This window comes from Mustela erminea, chromosome 14 (assembly GCF_009829155.1).
Source record: "Mustela erminea isolate mMusErm1 chromosome 14, mMusErm1.Pri, whole genome shotgun sequence".
NCBI classification, from domain to species: Eukaryota; Metazoa; Chordata; class Mammalia; order Carnivora; family Mustelidae; genus Mustela; species Mustela erminea.
In genome coordinates this window covers 3667950-3691106 of record NC_045627.1, presented here as the reverse complement: position 1 = coordinate 3691106, position 23157 = coordinate 3667950, and the positions used below count along the sequence as shown (strand labels likewise).

At 43.6% G+C, this 23157-nt stretch overlaps 1 protein-coding gene across 2 annotated transcripts in view; it reads right to left on the bottom strand.

Moving 5' to 3' along the window:
• The window catches only part of GNPAT (glyceronephosphate O-acyltransferase), a 35865-nt gene extending 12720 nt beyond the window's left edge, over nt 1-23145 (bottom strand). Inside the window, exons 1-5 of one of the 2 annotated variants that reach the window (XM_032313669.1) lie at nt 22902-23145; nt 12975-13157; nt 5331-5507; nt 2866-2995; nt 79-206 (exon numbers count right to left, since the gene is read on the bottom strand). In XM_032313669.1, the coding sequence (XP_032169560.1) occupies nt 79-206; nt 2866-2995; nt 5331-5507; nt 12975-13157; nt 22902-22979 (696 nt within the window). In that variant the 5' untranslated portion in view covers nt 22980-23145. Of the gene's footprint in view, nt 1-78; nt 207-2865; nt 2996-5330; nt 5508-12974; nt 13158-22434; nt 22867-22901 lie in introns of those variants that run through there. The other variant, XM_032313668.1, reaches the window with a different exon arrangement.
• Nucleotides 23146-23157: the final 12 nt, after the last annotated feature.

Here is a 23157-nt window from a genome sequence, read left to right as displayed (position 1 = left end):
GTAAGATCCTATGGCAAGCTCAAGCTTGAGTGAAAAGGAAATGTGGCTCGAAGGTACTGGGATATTATCTGCCTTTACCCGCAACATGGTTTTCACGTATTCAGAGAACACTGCCCAGTAGAGTTTATTGCCACCAAAGGTGCGCCGCATGAAGAAGGCACCCGACATCCGCAGCAGTTCCCCGACCATCTTCATTCCCAGGAAGTCTAAACAAAACACAGAGAAGGGGTTCATCGGTATTTGCAGATCCTGAAACTTTCTATAAATACCTAAACCCACATTCTGTAAAGAAATAGCAGAAGACCACACGATGATATCACTACTTATACTTCCTGAGCTGAATATCTGTCCAAAGAAGTATCTAATAGAATCATGGGAGAGAAGGGACAGTGGGGGCAGGCCTACTGGGAGGCTACCTCATGTGCCCCCACACACCTCCGTGTTTACAACCCAACCGACCTGAGATGGGGGCCACGACAGGCAACCTGACAAGCTCGGTGACGTCACCATAATCGAGTTCTTTAGCTACTGCTTCTGCTTGATGACAGAGCAGCCTGTGTCTTCCAAGCTTGACAGCTGGACAGATTAGCTCCCACTTTCCTTTTTTTTGTTTTTAACCCAGGAGGTAAAAATATCAGCCTTCTTTTAGTGGCACAGATTAAATAAAGCATCTACCATCGATTTTAAAACCCTCCTTTTTCCCATTTTCCCTAACTTTCAAAGAACTTCCTCACGTGTCTGTATGGATGAAAATGCTTTTAAAGTACTTAAGTCCCTGGCAATTTTTACCTTACTGTTGACTGCATTTATTAACCAAGGTGTATGCCTGAATCCCAACTTTCCTGGCTCCCTCCAAAGGGAGAAGATAAATAATGTTTGCATGAGCAATCCTGCTTTTAGGAATCAGTCCTCCAGAAATAAAAGTACCGATATGAGAATATACTGTAGAACTGCAACCACAGTACATCTATGCTGCTGAATGTTATAATGTTAGACATGAATTTAGGCCTTGATCTTACACTGCATGTAAAATTAACTTGAAATGGATCAAAGGCCTAAATGTAAGACCTAAAAGTATAAAATTCTTAGAAGAAAGCATAGAGGGAAAACTTCATGGTGTTAAATGTGGCAATGATTTCTTGGACAGCACACCAAAAGCACAGAGGACAAAAGACACTGACAAAGAAACTGGGCTACATCACCATGAAAAGCTTCTGTGCATCAGAGGATCCACTGACAGACTGCAGAGTCAACTTTGGGAGAGATTCGATGGGTGAAGGGAAAAAATGTTTGCAGATCATGTACCTAATAAGGGATTATTCTCTAGAATACCTAAAGAACTCCTACAACTCAAGAACAACAATAACAGAAACAACCCAATTCAAAAATGGGCAAAGGACCTGAATAGATAACTGTTCCAAAAAAGATACAGAAATGGCCAAAAGTACATGAAAAGATGATCAACACTGCTTGTCATCAGGGAAATGTAAATCAAAATTACACTGAGTACCATGTCCTACCCATTAGGATGACTGTGATTAAAACAAAACAAAACAAAACAAAACAAGAAACAGGGACTCCTGTGTGGCTCAGTTGGTTAGGTGTCTGCCTTCGGCTCAGGTCACAATCTCAGGGTCCTGGGATTGAATCCTGCAGAGCAGGGAACCTGTTTCTCCCTCTCTGCCTGTCCCTCTCCCTGCTTGCATTCTCTCTCTCCTCTTAAAAAAACCAAAAAACAAAAACACAAAAACCACAAGAAATTAAGTGTTGGATGCAGAGAAACTGGACCCTCGGGCACTGCATTGGTGGGATGTGAAATGGTACAGTCACTATGGAAAACAATACGGTGATCCTCAAGAAAATCAAAAATTAAAAAAAAAAGGAAAGAAAAAAGGAAAAAATTAAAAATAAAACCAGCACATAAGCTAGCAATTCTACTTCTGGGTATATACCTAAAAGAGTTAAAGCAGAGACTCAAAGAGACATTTGCCCATCTATGTTCATAGCAGCGTTATTCATAATAGCCAAAATGTGGAAGCCACCCAAGCATCCACGGGCAGAACAACGGATAAACAACATGTGCTCTGAAGTCCAGCCAAACAGGACTCAGCCTTTAGGAAGAAAATTCTGAAACATGGTGAAACATGAGTAGACCCTGAGTACATGCCCTGAGTGAGAGAAACCAGCCACGAAAGGACAAATCCTGTAAGTTCCACTCGTATGTGGTATCTAGAGCAGTCAAATTCCTAGGGACAGAAAGTAGAATGGTGGTGGCCAGCAGCTGGGGGGAGAGCAGAAGGAGTCAGTGCTGACTGGGGACAGAATTTCAGGTCTGCAAGATGAAAAGTAGGTGGAGATCCGTGTGTGGATTCACAGCGTGAATGTACTTAATACCACCAAACTATATGTTTTAAGATGGTTATGGTGGCAGACATAACATTTTGTGTATTTTACCATAATTAAAAATATGTAAAAGAAAAAAATTAGATTTCCTGACCTTAGAGATAACCACGTATAAATTAACAAATAAAAAAAGCAAAGGCAGGTCATATATACAAGTGGTATCTCATTTACAAATCTAAACCAAAACCCCCGTGTGCACTTGTCCTTGTTTCTGTCTGTAATGAAGCACAGCACAGAGAGACCTAATCCTGACTATCTGGGGTTATATTTACAATATATCTATTATATTATATTAATTATCTATTATAATATTTATAATATATTTATTATATTTGTGACATGGGGTCAGACGGCAGAAGGGAGAGGGGATCTGCATCCTCATTCTCAATCACCAGTAAAATCATTTCAGTGACTATTTTCATTCTAATAATGAAAGCAGAAGAGGAGAAAAACAATACGCACCCATTCCCGCAGCTATGACGGGTACCGGTAAATCATAGTTGTATAAGAGAAAAGACAACATCAGAAAGTCAATGTAACTTCGATGACTGGGCAGCAGGACGACTGGGTGCTCCTGGATGGCTCGTTGTAGCTTTAAAAGAAAAGTTACAGTTCGAATACTCTCAGTTTTCCTATTATTAAAATCACATGTCACATCAGCAAACGGAAGAACGGGTATATATGGGCAGACAGAATACTACCCATGCCTCCCTAATACATACAGAAAACTTATGTCAGAGTTCTAGTTAAATTACCTCACATACTGCAAGAACATTAAAAATGTACATTTTATAGATCATCATAAGAGAGATGATCACTAACATATTAATTGGGCACCATATTAAGCATTTTACATGCACTGTTTAATATCACATATTTGTAAATAAGGCCTAAGCACTAGGTTCCCCATTTGTGACATGGTCACGCATCTCATCAATGGCCAAGCTGCAAGTGGAACTGAAGTGAGTCTGAATTAAAAAATCAGCTGTTGGGGCGCCTGGGTGGCTCAGTGGGTTAAGCCTCTGCCTTCGGCTCAGGTCATGATCTCAGGGTCCTGGGATCAAGCCCCGTGTTGAGCTCTCTGCTCAGCAGGGAGCCTGCTTCCCGCCCCACCTCTGCCTGCCTCTCTGCCTACTTGTGATCTCTCTGTCAAATAAATAAACAAAATCTTTAAAAAAAACAAGTCAGCTGTTACGCAGTGTGCTAGACCGGTTGAGTTGCAGTAAGAGAGAACAAACTGTCTCTCAGGTAGATTAATAAAAACAAATCTGCATTGGTAGAACAAATGAGTGGTATGGTATTTCTCTATTTATATACCGGACTTTCCACCAGGAAGAATGGGTGCCCTTAGTTAGAAGGAATTTGAACTTCCAGATACGTTCCATAGGCTCTGAGCCTCAAAAATATTCACTGGGATCAGTGTGTTATCTGTTTTTTTAAAAATCTAGATAAAATTCACCAAGGCAAGGTCAGATCAGTTAAGAAGACGTGGCCAGTCAACATTCTCTGGATGGCTGTATCAAACACTTTTTTTTTTTTTTTTAAGATTTATTTATTTCTTTGAGAGAGTGAGAGAGTGCAGGAGCACGTGCAGTGGGGCGCAGAGGGGAAAAATCTCAAGCAGACTCTCCCTGCCGAGCACAGAGACGCAGGGCTCGATCTCATGACACATGAGGTCATGACCCCAGTCGAAACCAAGAGCTGGATACTCAACCGACTGAGCCAGCCACGTGCCCCCCAAACATTCCCTGAGACAGAGCCAGAGACTAACCCAGCAAACTACAGAATAGTCATTAGAGGGGAAAACAAGAAATACATGAAAGTAAATGACTGAAAAAAACATTAAAAGACATATGGAAGAAGGCCAACAGAGGTAAAAGCTTCTTAATAAGAGGCAAAACATTAAAAATCATAAATGAATAAAAATAGGAAAAGCTCTTCTTTCCAGAAGAAAAAAGACTACACCGTGCCTGTTAAATCACTCTGGAGTGATGCAATTAGAAAAATCGCCATCTGGCAATCAGGAAAAATCATCAGTGTGAAACCTGTGGCAGAGACTCTGCTGGAAACCAGGACCCCTCACCATCCTTAGAGTCTCTCTTCACATGATTCTTGTTCATTGCCAAGGGAAACAGGGTACCTTCACAGCGGCTGATACAAGATGACGAAAGTGAACACTACCAGTAAGGGGACAGACAGCCACCACGCACTCCTTGAAGAAGAAGGATACAATGTTGTGTCCCGCCCAAGCTCTACAGAGTGAGTCTAATCCTGAGAAAACATCACTCAAATCCAAATCAAGACATGCTACAAAATAACCCGTCTTTTTTTTTTTTTTTTCTAAACTAAACACAAAGACTAAGGAATTGTTCTACATTAAAGGAGTCGAAAGAGATACAGACGCTGAATGTTAATCCCATGTAGGATTTCTTGCACTATACAAGATAAAACTGGTGATCCATGAGATATGAATGAGGTCTGTACTGCTGTATACTAGTGTTGTATCAGTGCTGTATAATACTGTGTACTAGTGTTGTATCAATGTCATTTTGCTTATTCTGATAACTGCACCATAAGGGAATGTCCTTGCTTATGGGAAAAACATAGCAGAGTATTGAGGAGAGGATAAAGGAAATGTTGTAAGGGGATCCAGGTGGGTCGTATACAGAAATTCTTGGTATTACTTCTGTAGCTTTGCAGATACCTAACATGAGGTTAGTCTGGAAGTCTTACTGGACCAAGTGAGTTAGTCTGAAGTCTGTAGGTCCGAAAGTAAACAAGTACCACTCTCCAGAGAAACAAAGCCTCCTCCGCCCAGCCAGGAAGCCAGCTGGCGAGGGCCTGCTTGTTTCGTGCAATGTGAGAGGTCTTAAAGTTGACTAAATCATGAGGGGGAAGAGGTTTCTTTTTAAACAAGCAATACTTACTTTCTGAATACCTTCTTCATTTACACACACTTTTGAGAAAATTTGTTTAAATATTTTGCTCAGGGCAAAGGCAAAAAACCGGATGGCTCCCAGACGCAGTTTGTGGCTCATCTCATCCAAAATCTCACAGACTTCCTCTCGGAGGACATCGATGGATTGAAGGGATTCCTTGGAAAGCTAGAAAGAAAGGGAAAGCAGGGATGTGTCTTTGAAGAAAAGCCAGAACTCGTGTTCACTCAAACCGCTACAACTAGTTCCAAACCGACCCTTATTACATAGCTCAAAAATGCTACATTTGCTTTCATTTCAACCGGCGCAATTTACTTTCCAACATAACTCAAGTAGATAAATGATCCTATTTAGACAACTTCAAAAATGGTAATTCAAAGAGAACAGGCCCTCGAGGAAAGCATCTCACCTTTCCATCTGATTTGTTAAGAAGCTAACAGCCAGAAGCTGGGTGGCTCAGAGGGTTAAGCCTCTGCCTTTGGCTCAGGTCATGATCTCAGGGTCCTGGGATCGAGTCCCGCATCGGGCTCTCTGCTCAGCAGGGAGCCTGCTTCCTTCCCTTCCTCTCTCTCTGCCTGCCTCTCTGCCTACTTGTGATCTCTGTCTGTCAAATAAATAAATAAAATCTTTAAAAAAAAAAAAAAAAAAAAAAGAAGCTGACAGCCAAATTCTCTGAAGTAAGCTGCTGCCCATGAACCAGTGTGCGTTTAGCGGATTGCTGCCGCTCATCGTCCTGCCCCTTGCTACCACAAGGTAAACGTACAAGGTAATACACAAAGTAAATAGAAGATCAGGTTGAAGTAACCATTCAGACTGTATCAGATCTACAGGTCACTGGGACAAATCTTTCCAAAGTATCCACGTAACTAGTGAAGCCAGTGCCCTCACACTAGAACTCTCTTTACTCCGAAGGGCACCACATCTTTTTCTAAAGAGAACAACATGTTGGCTGTATACTAGGCCTGGGGACGGGGATAAGTAAGGCAGCTTCTGTCTTCAGGAACTCCAATTTGACCCCTTAAGCGAGCACGCTGAGATAGAACGGTGTCTATGTGATAAACTGTATTTATCCTTCACAGAGGAGAATGTTCCAGGATGTGGGCCAGAAGATGAGAGGGTAGGATGCTGGAGTCCCAGTTACCTCAATTACATGCAGTGGAGAAATAGCTTCTTTTTTTAAAAATAATTGAGGTGAAATTAACACACATAAAATTAGCCATTTCAAGGTAAATTCTGTGGCGCTTGGTACCTTCACAAACGGATAATCAACCTCTCCCTAGCTTCGTATTTTATCTTTTTTCAGGGGAACAGAGGAATCAATGGATTGGTGGTAAGGATGGATTTCAGGAAACAAGCGTAGGAAAAGGGAATACAGTTGGAAAGCCATCACGACAGTTCAGGGGAGAAACAGAAAAGGCCCCCAAAAGGCAATAATAGGCTGAAGGGAAGGGGAAGGGCAGTGAGATGCTCGGTTGTTTCGGGCAACAGAATGGATGGTGGGGCCGTCCTGAAATTGGGGATGGAGAGCAGGTGTAGAAGACAGTGTTGTGCAGGGGTTGAGAAGGTGGCTATACTGATTTTGATGTGTTTGGAGACGTATACAGTAACTGCAGAGGGGAAGACAGTGGGAGATAAGAGTCTGAACCCCGATTATCTAGCCAAGGCTAGAGGTCCTCTTTGTGAATCAGCAGACTACAGATAAAAATGGAAATGACGGGAGTGGATAAAATGGACCAGGGAGGCTGCAGGATGAAGATAAGATAAGAAGGCTGAGGGTTCAACCTTGAAAAACACTTACCCGTCGGATAGAAGAACTTGTAAAGAGACTAACAAGGAAAATGGCAAGAGAACTGTACTGTGTGATACCATGATGTGAAGGTAAGAGAGGTCCTGCAGGAGAGTGTCCAACAAAACTGGACACAGTAGAAACACAGTGCAGACTAAAAGGACCCCCTGGACCGGGCCACTTGGAGATGCATAGCAACCTTTACGGGAATCAAGGGCAGCGACCTGCTGAACGTGGAAGGTGCACGGGAAGGAAGCACGACACCTTTGAGGAGGTGGGATGAGAAGGGAAAGAGAAATGGAGCATTAAAAAAAAAAAATACATGGCTGAAAGGGGCTTCCTGCCCACCCCTCCCCCCACCAGGAAGTGCTGGGCCCATGCAGAAGGCTGAAGAGGAGGACAGACAAGTCTTCAGGGGATCTAAAGGAAACGGACAGATGGAAGAACATAGGTGAGCAGGTTGGTCAGTTCAGAAGGAATGGCCTTCTCCAGGAATGGAGGAAAGCACAGAAGCAGAGAATGACCTATTCTCTTATTTTGTGCAATCGGGCTTCTCATTCACGCAACAGATATGTCTCCCCTTCCAGATCCTTCTTCCTGGAAACCTAAGATAAGATTAAAAGATGAGCATTAGCTCTGTAACTCCCCGCCCAGCACTGTCCCTTCTCAGTCTGTTCTCCACATCACAAACCAGAGTGGTTTCTTTTTTTTTCTAAGATTTTTATTTATTTGAGATAGCATGAGCAGGAACAGAGGCAGGCAGAGAGAGAGGGAGAAGACGACTCCCCTGCTGAGCAGAGAGCCTGACATGGGGCTCCATCCTAGGACCCCGGGGTTATGACCTCAGCCAAAGGCAGATGCTCAACCCACCGAGCCAGCCCTTCGCCCCCGGCGATCATATCTTAAATGCAGAAGTAATCTCATCTTTCCTGGGCTGAAAGCCCTTCAACGGCTGTATGGCATTCTGTGAGACAGAGGCAGCCTGAGTTGGCAGCAGAGATGAAAAGAAACAGACAAGAGCTATTGAGGAGAGCAAACTGGCAGCAGCTCTTAGTGACCCACAGCACAGGAAGGGAAAAGCGAGAAGCCGAAGACGGCGTGGAGATTTTTGGTAGGAGCAGCAGGCATATGGAAGGGCCATTCTTGGAGATATACAGAAGTGGGTGTAGGGGATGTACATGGTATAGTGGTGCGTGTGGGAGGGTCGAAGACTTTGACTCAGATATCCCGCATGTGAGATGCTTTTGGATTTTCCAAGTAGGGATTCCGGTGGACATAAAAATACATGTATGAAACTCAAAAGAGATCTGGGCTGAAGCAATAGATACCAGTTATTATTTACTACATATTGTTATTTATAATAATATAATAATATAATAGGGAGACATCAGCATAAGGAAGGTATTTACAATTCTGGTAATACATGAAACAGCCCAGTAAGTAGGCAGAATAAGAAGGGATTAGAACAGAACCTTGAGGAGCAGCAGCATTTAAAGAGACAGGCAAAGGGAAAGAAGCCCACAAAGACAACTGAGGAATGATGAAAAAGATTTGGTGGTGGTGGGGGGCACCTGGCTGGTTCCGTTGAAGCCTGTGTCTCTTGATCTCAGGATTGTGGGTTCGAGCCCTGCAGCGGGTGTAAAAATTACTTAAAAATAAAATCTTAAAAAAAAATTTTGGTGGTAAGGGGGAGAATATGGTATCACAGAAAGAAAGGAGGGAGAGTGTGCCAAGGGCTACAAAGGGTGTCAACAAGGTTGATTTTAGAAATCAGGAAGGAATCATTCTCAGTCTTGGAAAGAGCAATTACAGTGGGTTAGAAACCGGATGCCTGGGAGCTGCGTGTACAAGGAGGGTGAGAGAGTAGAGCCCCAAGTATGGCAAACACAGCCGACTTCTTCCCGGAGTAGAGAAGCGGGAAAGGAAGAGCCAAGTCACAAGGAGAGAAGGAATCTGCTCAAATGAGGCTGATCTCGGCAGGAAGAGGACTGCTTGAGTTCAGGGATGATGGTAAAGAGCCAATGAAAAGGAAGAGGTTGAAGACATTTGAGGGAAGAGACCATAAGCAAAGTCCCTGAGGAGGACGGAGCCGGTCAAGTTCAGAGCTCAGCAAGAGGGGAGGGGTTGAACTCCAACAGGAGAGAGAGCATCCTGTCCTGTTTTCCCTGGAGGGAAGAAGAGAATGAGGGTATCGGATGCAGGTAAATTCGTCGCTTGATCGCATGAAGCTGAGAGTGGTCATATAATGGTATACATTTTCTTTGGGAAGTAGGAAGAAATGTCACCTGTTGAGGGTAAGGGGCGGAGGCTGGAGGTTCAGAAAGTCCTCGGTTGGAGGACTGACACTGACACTCCAGTTCGGAGAACGGGAGAGGGTTCCCTGGGGAAACAAGGAATTCTTGGGTAACACAGAAGGCCCAGCTGTGCTGCATGATCCTGAATTTATAGCAATTCCAATCTACCTACATTGAGTGATTTATTTTTTTTTTCCGCAGTAGAACAGCCAAGTCTGAGAAACACTGGTCTATATCAGTCAGGCTTAACCTGCCTGCATATGAGAATTCCTCGGGGAACTTTTAAAAAAGGAAAAGAAGAAAGAGATACCTGGATCCTATTCCAGACCAATTTATATCAGAATCACTGTGGAAAGGACAAAAGCATTTTTTTTCATTCATTCATTTAAGAAATATTTATTGGAAGTGTACTATGTGCTAGGCACTATAATACAGCAAAAAGAGAGAGAGGGAGACAGAGATAAATATATAGAATACAGAAAAAAAAAAGGGAGTCATAAGGGAGATAAAAATTTTTGCCTTCATGGAGTTTACGTACTAGTAGAAAATAATAGCTAACCTTCCTATGAAAGTTCTGCGGTAATTTTTTTTTTTTTCCCTCCAGGTAATTCTAACAAAGAGCCGTATTGAGAACCACTGTCTTTAGGTTTTAACTGATAAGGAAACTTAACTTCACTTATGAAATAGCCTGAGTCAGACAGGACTAGTAGTTTCTCCCAAGACAAATCACGACAGGCAGATTAAACCAAAAGGATTAGGAGCACAGGTCATACGTTCAAATCATAAAAAAGCAGACAGAGGTGCTTGGGTGGCTCGGTTGGCTAAGAGTGTGCCCTCAGCTCAGGTCATGATCTGGAAGTCCTGGGCTTGAGCCCCAGGTCAGGCTCCTGCTTCTCCCTCTGCTCCTCATGCTACTCATTCTCTCTCTCTCTCTCTCTCTCTCTCAAATAAATAAATAAATAAATAAATAAATAAAATCTTTTAAAAAATGTTTTTAAAAAGAAGAAAACAGACAGCAGAGATAAAGAATTTCTCTGAGGTTGTAGGCCTGACTAAATTCCACTTAAAAATCAATAGAGGGGGCACTTTGGTGGGTGGCTCAGTGGGTTAAGCCTCTGCCTTAACCCACTTAATCTCAGGGTCCTGGGATCGAGTCCCACATCAGATTCTCTGCTCAGCAGGGAGCCTGCTTCCCCCTCTCTGCCTGCCTGCCTCTCTGCCTACTTGTGATCTCTCTCTCTTATCTCTGTCAAATAAATAAATAAATAATCTTAAAAAAAAAAATCAGTGGAGGGGCACCTGGGTGACTCAGGTTAAGCATCTGCCCTCAGTTCAGATCATGATCTGGGGGTCCTGGGATCGAGCTTGACATCAGGGTCTCTGCTCAGCAGCGGAGTCTGCTTCTCCTTCTCCCTCAGCCCCTGCTCGTGTACTCTCTCTCACTATCTCAAATAAATAAATCTTAAACACACAAACAAACAAAGTCAATGGAGCACAGTCTCTACAGGTAAACCTCAAAGCCTGGGAGCACCTGGACAATGTGACAGAGAGGGCCGGCCATGAGGAAGCTGTAATCGCGCCCCCTGAATACTTCTATCTGATGTCTTCAAATGACATGCCCAAAACAGACCTAGCTTTTCTCCCAAGCCCAATCCCTATCCTAAGTTCCCTATCTCAGTGACTGCTTCTGTCATCCTGTCTCTCTTTTCCTTCCCATCATTCATCCAGTTGATCATAAATAAGGTCTACCCCACCTCTGAAATTTTTCTTTCTTCTTTTTTCTTAAGAGATGGAGCGAGAGAGGAGGAGGAAGGGGCAGAGGGAGGATCTTATGCAGGTCGCATGCTCAGCACAGAGCCTGACGCAGGGCTCTAGCTCACGACCCTGAGATCATGACCTGAGCCAAAATCCAGACACGGACACTTAACCAACTGAGCTACCCAGGCAACCCTACCTCTTAAATTTCTTAAATCTGTCCATCTCTGTTTCTACAACCGCAGTCTAGGCAACTGTGATCCTACAAAGGGATTACTGGAAGAGCATCATAACCTGACTTCCTGTCTCCATTCGTTGGTGTTTCTAAAACATTAACTGATCAGGCCACACTCCAACCTGGAACCTTTCATTGGCTTGGCACTGTATGTGGGTTCAATATAACTCCTCTGGATGGTTTATAAGATTTATTATTTATTTTTAGAGAGAGAGAGAGGGCGTGCGCACACAAGTAGGGGGAGGGCAGAGGGAGAGAGAGTGGAGAAGAGAGAATTTCCAGCAGACTCCCCACTGAGCAGGAGCAGAACGTGGGGCTTGATCTCAAGACCCTGAGATCCTGACCCAAGCTGAAGTCAGACACTTAACTGACTGAGATACCCAGCTGCTCCCTCTGCTCTGGGTAGTTTATAAAACCCTCTGTGATGTGGCCCCCGTTTGGCTCTCTACATTCTTTCCATTGTACCCTGTCTTCGCTCTCTTCGGTCCGGTCATACCAAACTGCTTCTAGGACTCTGCGTATGCATGTTCTCTAGTTGCTAAAATGTGCTGGTGGTTCCCAAGCTCTGCTATATTTTGGAACCAACAGGGCTTCTCCTCCTCCTTCTTCTCTCTCTCTCTCTTTTTTTTTTTTTTTTTGAGAGAGAGAGGGAGGAAGAAACAGAATCTTAAGCAGGTGCCACGCCCAGCATGAAGCCCAACGAGGGGCTCCATCTCACGACCCTGAGATCCTTACCGGAGCTAAAACCAAGAGTCAGACACTTAACCAAAAGAGCCACCCAGGTACCCCTTGACTGGACTTCTTTAAAAACTACTACTAGGATGTCTGGCTCCTTCCCCAACATTCTGATTTAATTCATATGGGGGTGAGATCTATGCACAGGGATTCTTGACACTTTTTCCAGCAATTTTAATGTGCAGTGAGATTTAACCATGGGGAAAAAGTTATTTGCTCTGCTAGGAATACTTCTTCACCCACTTCATCTGGAAAACCACTAACCATCTTTTAGGCATCATTTAAAAAAAAAAAATCACTTTTCTAATTCCTTACACAAAATCATTTGCCCTATAATTACTGCCCCTGTACACTGGGCTCCCACTGGCGTGTCTTGTATCATATTTCATTGTAATTGTACAACTGACATCAGGGTCTCTGCTCAGCAGCGGAGTCTCCTTCCCTGTCAGACTACAGTTGACCCTTGAAGAACATGGGGGCTGGGTGCCCATCCCCCATGTGCGTTGAAAATCCACGTGTAACTTTTGACTCCCCCAAAACGTGACTAATAGCCTACTCTTGACTGACAGCCTTACCGATAATATCAACAGTGGATTTACAAATATTTTTGATGTTACATGCATTATAGACTGTTTTTAAAGAAAAGTGTTTTTAAGAAAACTATAAGGAAAACACATTTACAGTACTGTACTGTATTTAAAAAAAAAACACTAAAAAAAACCCCAAACCAAAACAAAACTATGTATAAGTGGACCTGTGCGGTTCAAACCTGTGTTATTCCTTCCTGACAATGAACAAGTCCGGCTGTGGTTGAAGACGGAATCACTTACCTGTTTAATGACATAATGAACCTCTTCGGAACTGAGAACACTAGATTTAATATCACTTGGCTTGCAAGGAGTAATTCCCTTATAGACAAGAGGTGTGTAACACTTCATTGCAAATTTCAAGTCACTGACATGCCTCCTCTCCTCTAAAATGTCTTCAAATTCATCCCATTTTTTGAGCTCCTTCTGTGGGTAAGGCAAATGAGAGAAAGTAAAGCTTACAATGTAAAGTAAATCAGGATAGATTAGAGACTACATTGGTAAGGTTTCATCTTTGCCCACATTCTTATGCTATGACATATGAATACACTGATAACACGTCTTTCTATACTAAGGAAAGGAAATATAAGGGCGCCTGGTGGCTCAGTCGTTAAACATCTGCCTTTGGCTTAGGTCATGATCCCAGCATCCTGGGATCAAGCCCTGTATCACATCTGGCTCCCTGCTTGGCGGGAGGCCTGCTTCTCCCTCTCCCGCTCCCCTTGCTTGTATTCCCTCTCTCACTGTGTCTCTCTGTGTCAAATAAATAAATAAAATCTTAAAAGAAAAGAAAAAAAAGAAAAGGAAATGTAATGATAGTTTGGGTCACAAAATGGATATTGAGTATAATATTTTATTATTTCTGCTTGTTGTCTTTGTAAATCCAGGATCCCTCCAGGGAAGTTAAGAAAGAGAGCAAAGACTGAGACTTTAAGCTCGAGAATAATCTGATTAACTTTACAATCAATTTTATTTCATCAATTTTATCAAACACATTGATGAAATTTGTTTGTCTCTTCTATTTAGCTTTAAAATAAGAGCATACAGGGCACCTGGGTGGCTCAGTGGGTTAAGCCGCTGCCTTCGGCTCAGGTCATGATCTCAGGGTCCTGGGATCAAGTCCCGCATCGGGCTCTCTGCTCAGCAGGGAGCCTGCTTCCCTCTCTCTCTCTCTCTCTGCCTGCCTCTCCATCTACTTGTGATTTCTCTCTGTCAAATAAATACATAAAATCTTTAAAAAAAAAATAAGAGCATACAACAGAAATTCAAAAATATGTTAAACCGAATAAAAATATATGGGTGCAAATAAAAGAAAATTTCACTTAAGAAAAAAGTGCTCCCAACTATCATATGGTCTCCCTGATATGAGGAAGTTGAGAGGCAACGTGGGGGGTTTGGGGGCTAGGAAAAGAATAAACGAAACATCGGGAGGGAGACAAACCGTAAGAGACTCCTAATCTCACAAAACAAACTGGGGCGGGGGTAGGGAGAGCGTGGTGGGCTTATGGACATTGGGGAGGGCATGTGCTATGGTGAGTGCTGGGAAGTGGGTAAACCTGGCGACTCACAGACCTGGACTCCTAGGGCTAATAACACAGTATATGTTTATAAAAAAATTAAAAAAATATTAAAAAAAAAGAAAAGAAAAAGTGCTGCCAGAGAAGCTACTGGCGAGCACTCGGTTCTTGCTAGGACTACTTTCTTATCCCCTTTTGACTCCGGACAGTTTAGCTTCCATCCAACCAGCCCCTGAAACCGCTATTTATCAGGTTACCTATGACTTCTGAATTGTTAATTCTTAAAATTCTGTTTTTATGATTATAAAATTAATAATAGTAATAATGATAATTTTAGCTAACGTGTGCAGTTGTTTGCTAAATGTCATGCCCTATTCTAAGGCATTATTCCTAAATACTGGCATGATCCTCACAAAAATGGGAAAACCAAGGCACAAAGAACCCAAATAACTTACTTCGTTCTACAGCTCGCAAAGGGCAGAGACATGATTCAAACTTGAGCCTTATGGCTTCACAGACCTTGCTCCTAACCTCTATCCCACACTACTCACCATATTAACTATGGAAAGTTTGGAAACATGGAAACATATAGGTAAACATATATTGCCCACAATTTTATACCCCAGGAATAACAACTCTTTACCACTTCCTACTTTTCCTTTTTTTTTTTTCATTCACAGCTACACAAATACACAGTTTTTATTCAAAATGTGGACATACCAAATATAGTTTTATCTTGCCTTTTCAAATATGGTATGCACATTTTCCTGTATTAACTATTGTTTTAAAGCATTTTAGTGGAGGCAACTTCAACTTCTTCAAATACTTTTTTCCCTGGTGACGGAAGGGCTGGGGTTTGGCCTTTACCCTCCTGGAGAAGTGCTGTTGAGATGGTGGAGACGCCTGGTCATGCATGGCTCCTGCCACTTCCATCTATGGGGCTGTGATGGGAAGCCAAGAGCCATATCCCTTCTCCCTGGCTACTATGGGTTTTGCTGACACAAGGCTGTCTTCCATCTGGGGCTGGGTAGACCCTAGGAACTTAACATCTATCCTGCACTAACCTATGGGGCAGCTGTCAACTTACTGGAGAAAATATGCTTAGCAATCAGGTCACTTTTACTTCTTTACTTTATCTCAAACAGGTAGACGGTTTCATAAAAAAAAAAAAAAAATTCTCCTAATTACCAAAGCGCTTATAAAAATCTGGAAGATACAGTAAAACACACAGAAGAAAATTAAAATCACCTGTTGTCCAATGACCCAGGGTCCATTTTAGAGGATGCTTTTTTTTTTTCTGGGCATGTAGACACACTCCCTCCCCTGACACACATACATTTTGATTTGCCCACGTTAATTTTTCCACCTTATGTTATAAATGCTTCCCTCTCTTTTAAGTTCCTTCCACCACATTTTTTTTTAAATGGACATGTGAATTATTTTTCATGCGTTGCTATTAGAAGAAAATGCAACACACATTATTACTTCTTTCAAATTTAATCATTCAACCCTGGTCTCTTTCTAGTCTTCAACTTCCTAGACCTCCCTCCAGCCTGACGCCATTCTCAAAGGCTCCTTCCTTTCCCCATCTCCAACCATCCTGAAATTTTCCTACTTTGGTTTTTAGTTCACTACTCTTGTCACAGCAGAAGATCTACCCCAGTGGTTCTCAACCTGAAGGGAAAACCACCCCCCCCAAACTAAAATATGTCTTCTTTCTTCCCACTTCCCTTAATGTTAACATCTCCAACCCTCCTATCTTCATACACGGTGCTGAGTCCTCACACCTACTCAGCTGGCTTTAGATCCTAATTATACACGCTGTTGAATTTCCTGCTCTGTTCTCTTCACCCATGTGAGCTCCTGACAGACACATTTAGTTGCAAACACTTCACCTTTGGTCTTTCCCAAACTGATCTCATTTCTCCTCAGTACGATCCTATAACCTGATTATTTCCCAGAAATCTCAACAACGGCCATGCCACATACATCCCTTTGCCTTATCCAGACCCTCTTCCGTCACCCTTACACATGATCCATCTAATCCTGTCCAGGTGGCCTTTCAGGATGTAGCAGGACTACTCCTCGGTCCCAGGTCTAGCCTGTGCACTTTATCACTCTAACCCCCTCACTCCTTGCCCCTTTGAATCAACCCTCCATGCTGCCATGTGCTCTTTTCAAAACACAATTCTGACCAAATTATTCCCTGGTTAAAATACTTCAATGACTCCCCACCTCCTTCAGAATTATGGCCTACGGCACTTCTGGTATCATACAAGAAACTCTATGAACTTGTGCTTGTCCTTTCCCTCTCTAGACTCACCGCCCACCATGCTCAAGGTCTACTCGATAGCAAGTGATTCACCTTTCCCTAATACAATCCATTGTGGACATGCTTCTGGGCCTTGGTCCCTGCTCATCTCTGGGCCCTGAAGGCCTTTTTGTTCCTCTGTCATTCTTGCTCAAGCATCCCTGCTATGAAAACCCTCTGTGAGCTGCCCACAAGGATGCACTCTGCCTTTCTCATTACAATGTCTTTGCTTACTACCTACATATTTTAGGGTATGTAGTCATAACCCTGCAATCATTTGCATGTCTGTCTCCCTAAGATGCAATTATCTTGAAGGTGGGAAACACGTGTATTTCCCAACACCAAGCTGCATTTGGAATATAGCATAATCGAACAACTACATGTTGAAGTAATGAAAAAGATACAGAATGTTAAACTGAGAACACGACCAGGTTAATAAGAATATAAACAGAAGACCATTTGTGAGTTTCAACATAAAAAGGGTAGCACGTAAAACATATGAATATGCAAACATCAACACATATATGGAAAATATACATGGGAAAAATCTAACTGCTAGAATTCTGGTGGAAAACAGCAACTCCCTGTAACATACTATGCTTTTTTTTTTTTAAAGATTTTATTTATTTATTTGACAAAGAGAGAGAGAGATCACAAGTAGGCAGAGAGGCAGGCAGGGAGAGGAGGAAGCAGGCTCACTGCCGAGCAGAGAGCCCAATGTGGGGCTCGATCCCAGGACCCTGAGATCATGACCTGAGCTGAAGGCAGAGGCTTAACCCTCTGAGCCCCCCCGGCGCCCCTATACTATGCTCTTGATTCTAAGTTTCAAGAACCTTCTCAAACTTCACATTTCTCATTAGAAAAACAAAAGGCAGTTTATATATAGACTCAAACTTGGTACAATGCAACAAGCTATCATAAATTATATAATTTTAGAGATAAAAGGGGACTCAGAGACTTTCCACTTAGTGGTCCTGGGGGTGGAAAGAGAAAAGGATCAGAATCAGCTGGGGAGACAAATATATACTATATATATTAACATACAGGCATTTATAAACAGGTTACATATGTTTACAAATATGTAAAATACATACAAAATACATAAAATACAAGTATACGTGTGTATATACATATATACAGAGGGGGAGGGGGAGAGAGGAGAGAGACAGAGAAACAGGGAGAGACCCTTTCTGCACTGTTCACCTGGGAATACTCAGCCATCAAACATGGCTCATGTTTACCTCTGTGTACCATTTCCCAATTCCCCCCTCAACCGAGACTGAATTGATCATCTTCTTTGAGTCCTGACTGAGCCTTTCGTAACAGCATCTAAAATACTTCATTAGCCTGGATTGGTATCTCCCCTACATGCCTATAAACTTCTTGTCTGTGTAGGTAATGTGTCTTATATGCTTTGTCTTCTCACTTCTTAGTAAGCACTCAATCACTGTAGAATGAAAAAAATAAATTACTGAATGAAGCCACCTCCTGGACCCTGCAGATGAGGGCTCCCTAGTACTCCCAGGCTAACGCTCCCACTTCTCCCACTCTGGCCCAGCTGACGTCTAATCCAGCAGTTTCTAACCCAGGCTGCACATGAGAATAACCTAGGCACTTAAAAAATGTACTGATGCCCAGGCCCCCCTAGAGATTTTATTTTTATTTTTTTAAAGATTTTATTTATGTATTTGACAGAGAGAGACACAGCGAGGGAGGGAACACAAGCATGGGGAGTGGGAGAGGGGGAAGCAGGCTCCTGGTCGAGCTGGGAGCCCGATGTGGGCTCCATCCCAGGATCCTGGGATCATGACCTGAGCCAAAGGCGGATGCTTAATGACTGAGCCACCCAGGCGCCTTGAGATTTTTTTTTTCTTTTTTTAAGTAGGCTCCACACCCTGAGACCAACCCCTGAGATAAAGAGTCAAACGCTGAAATGATTGAGCCATCCGGGTGTCCCTAGAGATTCTTGATTAATTTGGTCTGTGAATGGTACCTGGGCATCAGAATGATTTTTAAAAGTACTCCCAGTGACTCTTACATGCAGCTAGGGTTGAGTGTTAACTACTCATTCGTTGGCCTTCCCAAAACCATGATGGAGAAGTATTTACCATCATAAGATATATATATTTACAAGGCTACTTACCCAGGAGCACAATACAAAGAGGAGCCCAAAAAAAGGTCTAGGTTATTTCTCCACTTTGTTTCTCTCTTACTTTTTACAGCAGCCCCCTCCTTATTTGCGAGTAAACAGGCTTCTCCTCGTACCTCTCGTTTTTTTTTTTTTTTTTTTAAAGATTTATTTATTTATTTGACAGAAAGAGATCACAAATAGGCAGAGAGGCAGGCAGAGAGAGAGAAGGGAAGCAGGCTCCCCACTGAGCAGCGAGCCGATGCCAGGCTCGATCCCAGGACACTGAGATCTTGACCTGAGCTGAAGGCAGAGGCTTAACCCACTGAGCCACCCAGGCGCCCCTCATACCTTTCTTTTGAAGCTCTGGAGGCTCCATTCATTCAACAGAGTTACGAAGAGCCCACAATGTACCAGGCACTGTTCCACAGGCTGTGAATAAAGCATGAACAAAGCAGACAAAGAATGTGTACTGAAGGGGCGCCTGGGTGGCTCAATGGGTTAAAGCCTCTGCCTTCGGCTCAGGTCATGATCCCAGGGTCCTGGGATCGATCTCTGCATCGGGTTCTCTGCTCAGCGGGAGTTTGCTTCTCCCTCTCTCTCTGCCTGCCTCTCTGCCTACTTGTGACCTCTGTTTGCCAAATAAATAAATAATATCTTAAAAAAAAAAAAAACTTAAAGAAAAAATAAAGAATGTGTATTGAAGGAGCCTACACTCCCTTAAGGAAAGACAGACAACAAATAAACAAGTTTACTTAGGCGTACTAGCGGTAGCATGCCGGTGAGTGTTTAACTACATGAGAGCTCTGATTTATAGCACTTGCCAATTTCGGTGGCATTTACACTCCCACCATGGCAGATTTCAAGCTACCAACATGACCTCAGTGAACAAGGAGCTGGGCAGAGCTGTGTAGTAGCCATGATTACATAGGATAGCCATCTCCCAGCGTCTCGGACATAAATAACCTAAAAGCATACATAACAGTAAAATCTAGTAAAATAATTAGGAAGTGCTGAGTTTTTAGTATTTGTTACTTTTGTTTTTAACAATTTCTTTAACTGTAAATTTGTAAAACTTAATCTTTAATTTTTAATGGCGGCTGTGTTCCAACAATGGGCTCATAAACGTCATGGAAAATTAACAATGAGCTTTGAGAGCAGCACAACCCTGGAAAAGGAATATGAAGAAAATAGAGTAAGGAGAAGGAGTGACTGGAGAGCTACTTTAGACCGAATGATTGGGTAAGGCCTCTTCGAGAGGTGATATTTGAGCTGCGACCTCAAAAAAACATTGGGGTGGGGAGGTAGAGGGGAAAGCAGCAATGCCAATTTCTGGGAAAAGAGCATGCCACACAGAGGGAACGGCGTGCCCTCCTGAGAGAGCAGGCTTACTGTCTGAGAAACGGGAAGGCCAGCGTGGTTGAAGCCCAGTGCACAAGATAGGTAAAATCAGGGAGGTAGCAATTACATAGTCTTGTAAGATGTTGTAAGGAGTCCAGATTTTTCATTCAGACTTTAACAGGAAATCATAGTTTGGGTTCTGGATATACCAGTAATTCCCCACTCTTCTTTTTCATTCTGAGGAAAGATTGATTTCTGGCAGACCTATGGCTTCTCATACAATCTACTGGCTGATGTCTGACGAATCCATAGATTTAGGCCAGACCTTGTTTGCTCGGGTACCATATTTCTAACTCTATCTGGATGTCTCCCCCTACATTTTGTGAGTTCTCAGGTCCATAATAATAATCCATTAGTTAAAAGTCATTCATTTTACCACTGGCGTCTCACACTGAACACATCCCAAACTGAAATTATTATATTACCCCGACTAAACCTGTTCCTCTCCCCAGATTTCCTATCAGCAAAAGGCATCAACATCCACCCAGAGGCCAAATCACAGAAACCTCCTCTTCCTTAGTCACGGCACTTCCCCTGTCCTAAATATCACACACACTCGCCCATCTCCCCTCTCCCCAGGCTCACTGCCATTGCCTCAGGCTTTCATCACTTCTTGGAATTACTGCAGTAGTGTTCTGCTGATCTCCACGCTTTTGGCATCCGATTCCTTTCTCCAATCAGATTCTCCTTCTACAGTCTGTGCTCAAGTAAAGGTTATCCACACAAACAACCACTCTGGAAACCTAGTCTTACACTTTCAAAAATACAAATCTGATCATCCTGAAATGCTCCCTCAGAAAGTGAAGACTTTATCCTTAAGGGGTATAAACCTGGTATATAAAACTCCCTTAGGAAGTACCTTCTGCCTACTTCCTTAGTTTTGTTTTTCACGTCTCCTTTATTTGACCCCTACCTAACTTCTTGGTTCTCCCAAACATGCAAAGAACTGGCTTTCTTACAGGGATGCCTGGGCCAGTCTTTTTCTCCTCCCTCATCTCCCAGTCACACCTCAGAAACTCAGCTCCGGTATCACCTTCTTCTAAAAGCCTTCTCTGAAGCCTGGAACAGGTCCGGTGCTCCTTCTCTTTCCTCCAACAACATACTGTGCGAGATTCGGTCATTGCCCTTATCTCAACTCTAACTGTTTATTGCTGTGACTTCAAGTCCAAGGACACATGGGGTGGATCTTTCACGTCCACATCTTGGGAGTGGAGAATGAGCAGGATGCTACAGGTAAGGAGTGCAGTAATGTTTGCTGCAATCAGGAGTATCTTAAATATCTCTGAGCACTACTCTCATATTAGAGTATTGTACAGTACCTGTGGCTGAGGAAGGAAGGCCTGCCTGAAATAGTAAGAAAAAGTTCAGGTCATCATCAAAGTAGACTAGGCAGTAGTGAGGGTTCTGTCCAGCTTCAGAAGCAGAAAAAGCTCACATACAATTGCTTTAACTTTTCATGTGAGAAAGTTGGCAAAAGTGTTATCATGAAAGAACCAGGGGTAAATGGGGAAGTAAAAAACCAGTTCTTTCCTTTAACACACAGGTGCAAAGTTGCAGTCAACTCACAAACCGGTTTAGGGCAGAAAAAGCTAGCGGATGTACACAGCAAGCTGCGTCCCTGCACCTTGGCTCTGGAATACCACCAGAGTCAGAAAACGAGGTCAAAATAGTTCTACTACAGAGGTGTGGGGTAAGAAGGTGGATGAGAAGACAGGTTAAAGTACTAACCCTACAGAAGTGGACAGTTAACAGCAATTATAGGCCCAGAGCTCTCTACATCACGGAAACAGAGACACCAGTATTCTTTGGAACATGGAGAAACTTCTGTTTCCCTGATATACAGCGGTATATATTGGCTCTCTTCTGAGACCAAGTTTTTCGTCTATCTTGTTTCATCTTCTCCCTGTTATGACCTTCTTACACACATTAACATTAAAGTCAGAAACTGGCACTAACCTGCAGGACACAGTAACATGCTTTGAAAATGCATTCTTTTATTTCCTTGTAAAGTAGATAAAAATTAATTTAGTGGTTAAAAAGAAAAAGATCAGTTCCCCCATAATTGTACCACCCTGAGAACTACAAAGGGCTCACCTCATAATTTCTTCACATAAATTGTGAGTGACCAACACTGCGGCGGCAAAAAAGATCAGTTAAAATCAGGAGAGGGAGGACGGGGCTGGGGGTTGTAGGGCAAGCTGGGAGAGGCTGGGTGGCCTCAAGTGTCTTCCAGAATGACTTTCGCGAAAAGTACGGATGAAGACAAAAACGCAATAAAAATTTCCAGAAGTTCCCAATCTTTCTAGATTAAACACTTCACGTCTTACAAACTCTATGCCCACATACCAGCCAAAGACTCTTCTCCCAGGAACCTAACGGCAGCAACAAAAGGGCGGGGTGGGGAGCCGCACGCTTATGCAGCTCAGGCCAGGTCAGACCCGCAGGTTTCTCAGGTTTAACCAAAAGGCAGCCCACGCCGGAGACGGAGAGCCAACTCGCACGCCTCATTCCTGTACCACGGGCTTTCCGAAGGCCCCGTGCGTGGCAGAGGAAACGAGGAGCAGCGAGTGGAAAGGAACCGGAGGAACCATCGCCCGCAGAAACTTCTAAAAGCACACACGCATTTACACGCGCGGCGAGACACCGTTGCCTTGGAAACCAAGTCAACCACCTAACCCCTCCTCGGCGGCCCCGGCACCCACTCTTTCGGGCCAGGGGTCGTGGTCCGTGGGAGGCCGGGACCGAGCGGGGTTGGGGGTGGGGGTGTCCTCTCTCGCGGCCCCGCCCCGGGCCTCGTTCCCCCGGGCGCCTACCGAGTAGAGGAGCACGACAGCGCCGGGACTGGCGGAGCCGACGGAGAAACAAGAGTTGGATGAACTGGAAGAATCCATGGTGCGGCGGCCGTCCCGGGCGGGGCCTGAAAATGTTTGCTAGGCGGTGGTGGTGCTGCTGCTGGGGGCGGTTCTTCCGCGCTGGGCGGCCCGACCTCGCCTAGGGCGGCGGCACCCTCTGCGGCCGCTCCACAGGACCCCGGGCGCCGCCATCTTAACCAGGACGGAAGCCGCGCCG